The sequence below is a fragment of the Gekko japonicus genome, unplaced genomic scaffold (assembly GCF_001447785.1).
Source record: "Gekko japonicus isolate JY-2015 unplaced genomic scaffold, Gekko_japonicus_V1.1 scaffold223, whole genome shotgun sequence".
NCBI classification, from domain to species: domain Eukaryota; kingdom Metazoa; phylum Chordata; class Lepidosauria; order Squamata; family Gekkonidae; genus Gekko; species Gekko japonicus.
The window spans coordinates 1,292,872-1,296,539 of NW_015175977.1; the positions used below are offsets into that span (position 1 = coordinate 1,292,872).

Genomic DNA, 3,668 nt, shown 5'->3' on the forward strand with positions numbered 1-3,668 from the left:
TGACTCCACAGAGATCAGTTCTTCTGGAGAAAATGGATGCTTTGGAGGGTGGGCTCTATGGCATTATACCTCACAGAGTTCCCTGTCCTCCCCAGGCTCCACTCCCCAAATCCTCAATCTGGAGCTGGCCACCCTACCCCTCCAGGCCCCACTAGTAGCCAGGGAGGATCTGGCAACCCTATCTCAGGCAAAGGTCTTTTGCATCACTTCCAACCTGGTGTTTTTACCTGGAGATGCCAGGGATTGAACCTGGGACTTTCTGCATGCCAAGCAGATGCTCTACCACTGAGCCACAGCACCTCTCCTATGCACACACAGGGCCCAAGCATCATTTCTGTGAGCTTGGTACAAACATAATGTTGGCAGTTAACACTCCTTTTTCTTCCCACTGCCCTTCCCAAATTATTCCCTCTGTAAATTCCTCAGGGATGGGCAGAAAAAGCTAGAACAAGTTTGCCCTTTTGAAGGTGGAAGACTCCTATTGTGTCTTTGATGTCAGGCTCTTTGTCCTCCTTTGTATACTAATGGTTTGACAACTACCCAAATCTACAGCTTGGAATCCAGAAATAAATGAGAAGTGGGGTTGGGGAGGGGAGAACTTTTTTTTCTCTTTTAGTCAAACTTCCTGTAAAGCCTGTATGAGTTTAACCTCTGAGCGTTCACAGACTGTAAACCCAACATTCATGAAATAAAGTTTAAAAATGCTTGCACAGACTCCTTGGATCCTGCCATTCCATCACACACACACCCATTTTCAATTGGAACACACAATCTCAGTAAGAAAGAGAGAGAGAATGATGGGGGGAGCAGTTTGCTACCAAGAACACAAGGTATAAGTGATTACATGATTCAGCATGCCAGTGTCTTAAACTGTTCTCCTGCAAGGGTCTCTTCTATAAGGAAATAAATCACATAACTGTTTACAAAGCACAAAACTTTCCAGCTGAAGAACACAGCCTTTCTAGGGCCCGGAAAGATGGGGGGGGGTTGCAGACACCTTTTCATCCCGCAGATGTTGGTATTTCCATGGAAGAGTGAAGATTAGGTCCATCACTGTTACTCTTTAGAAAAGGAATCTGTTGAAATGATTTCACCCATCATTTCACAGTTCTGAATTATATGTTGGTATTTTGCACCTTTTCATCCCGCAGATGTTGGTATTTCCATGGAAGAGTGAAGATTAGGTCCATCACTGTTACTCTTTAGAAAAGGAATCTGTTGAAATGATTTCACCCATCATTTCACAGTTCTGAATTATATGTTGGTATTTTCAATTATATGTCAAATTTTCAAACTGATTTTTTAAAGTAGGGACACTGCTTAGTGGGACCTAAGCATGCATAAGTTTTCCAGTTCATTTTCTAGCATTTCCAGTTGAAAGGAGCTTGGACAGCTAGGCTAGGAAAGGCCTCTGCATACCATCCTTAAGAGCCACTGCTAGTCAGAGTAGACAGTAGTGGGCTAGATGAGCCTATGGTCTGAGTGAGTCAATATAAGGCAGTTTATATAATTATTTGGTACAATGCTCAACTTATTGAAATAACCTACCTTTCAAGCTCTGCAACACATTCTTCCAGAGCCTGTTTGTCTTTCAAGCATTGTTTCAAGAATCCATCAAAGTCCTGATGAGGCTTGGCTATCTGTTCCTGAATGCCACTCACAGATGATTTCGGTAGATAAGCACACAAATGTTCTCCCTCTTGAGAGGCAACCTCCAATTTGTTCCTGCCTTCATCAAGAGAGTCCAGCACTTTCTAAGTGAAACAAACATGATTTATATGAGTAAAGAGGGAGGGGAAGGAAACCATAGAAAGGACTGTGCCTTTCATCAAATATTTAGAAAGCTGAATCTAGACTGGCAGATTAATCACATGGTACAGAGATCCTGTGAAAGTACAAAGTATAAGGAGAGGCTTGTTGGAATCTATTCTGCACAGGCTCAATGTGATGCTAAGGCTATGTTGAAACTGAAGTTGGAACAGCTGTCAGTACAGTCAGGTGAGTACAGATGCAGTCAGGCATGGGGTAGAAGTGATGGGAACCAGGGTGAAAACAATGAAAACCCACAGTGAGGCCCTGGTCACACGGGAGGATTTGCCCCGCAAGAGGGACGGATCGGGGGCGCATCAAGAGGGCGCGATCACACCGCAACATCTGGGAAGCGTCACACACCCGTCCCCGATCCATCCCTTCAGCCCGAAAACGCGCATTTAGAAGGTACTAGCAACAGAGCACTACCTTCCGGATGATGCGTGGCAACTCCAGGCGTCTGGTTGGGGAAGCGCTGGTAGCCCGTCGCAGCCAGCGCCGTTCCCCGTCCCACGCATGCGCACACCCACGCTACTGCCGGTTTGCTGCACAACGTGTGATTGGCTGCCGGAGTACAGAGCCGTGGGGGCACATCGGATTGCACTCCCGTGGTTCTTTTTGCTCCGGCTCTAATTTGCCTCCTTTTGGCAGCAAATCATCCAGCTCGTGTGACCGGGACCTCAGATATCTATTACTCTGGAACATTATGTACAGGAATGTGTCCTGTTCCCCCTCCCCCCCGCCGCATTTGCCTTTAGTATTATCAGGCTGTGAGGTACAAGAGTCTCTACAGCACTTTGCCAAGGTCAGATAACCCAAGTTCTAGGAACAGAAGTGGATAACAATGTACTGGTTCCATGAAGAGAAGCCTAGATTGAAGGTACCACAGTGAACCATAAAGAACCTGTTCCATGAGGCAAGCAATATCAAATTTTTCAGGACTCAATGAGGTTTGGATACTAAGAATAGTAGCAAAAGTGGAATTGACAGCCTGACCTATCATGAATACCAAATGTTTTCTCAAAGCAGACCAAAGAAACAAAAGAAATATCCTCTTTGGTTTCATTTTTTTGCAATCTAAATTGTTTTATATTGTTCATTGGATGTCCCTTCCTGTTGATTGTATTGACATGCACTGTGTAATTGTCTCTTAGTGAGAAAGGAGGACTACAAATTACTAACTAATAAATCATGACAGTCAGACAAGGAAACTTGATCCCAGAAGTGGGGGGAAATTTCAGCACAGGCCATTGCACCATGGGAAGATGGACTAAAAGGGGGAAAAAATAACAATTAAAAAATATCCACCTATCTAAGATAGACAGAATATCAAACTTAACTAAATATAAGAGTAAGTAAGGCCGTAAGATAGACAGAATATCAAACTTAACTACAAATATAAGAGAGAGCCAAGTAAGGCTGAGAGAAAAAACTCCAGATGAGAAATTCTGAGAAGAATATAAACAGTGTGCATTTTAAACATTATAAGTTTACTTTGCATTAGAAAGCCAGGAAGGGTATAATTTATTGTTATCATTAAATATAATCAGTACTGTTATCGTTCCAGACAATCATGTTGGGGAAAATTTCTGTTTTAATAGATATTGGAACAGTAATTTCAATTTTGTGAAAATGACAATCATACCCTTTCTGAATTTACCAAAAGAATTTAAAATGATATTATTTGACTTATCTCCTCTCAGAGGCCACAGGAGCGGGGGGGGGGACTGCCCCCTATCTTCAGCTGGTCTGTGTCTTATCAGCCCTTTAATTTTTAAAGTCATTATCTTAAATGATCTGCCTCCATTGGAAATAATGGTCTATTAATGTTTAAAGGGCAAGTTATTGCAGACCAGATG

At 43.0% G+C, this 3,668-nt stretch overlaps 1 protein-coding gene across 1 annotated transcript in view; it reads right to left on the reverse strand.

Moving 5' to 3' along the window:
• SYNE1 (spectrin repeat containing, nuclear envelope 1) overlaps positions 1 to 3,668 on the reverse strand; it is a 436,861-nt gene that overhangs the window by 284,544 nt on the left and 148,649 nt on the right. Inside the window, exon 46 of the mRNA XM_015426162.1 lies at positions 1,549 to 1,754. Coding sequence (XP_015281648.1) covers positions 1,549 to 1,754 — 206 coding nt within the window. The remainder of the gene's footprint in view (positions 1 to 1,548; positions 1,755 to 3,668) is intronic.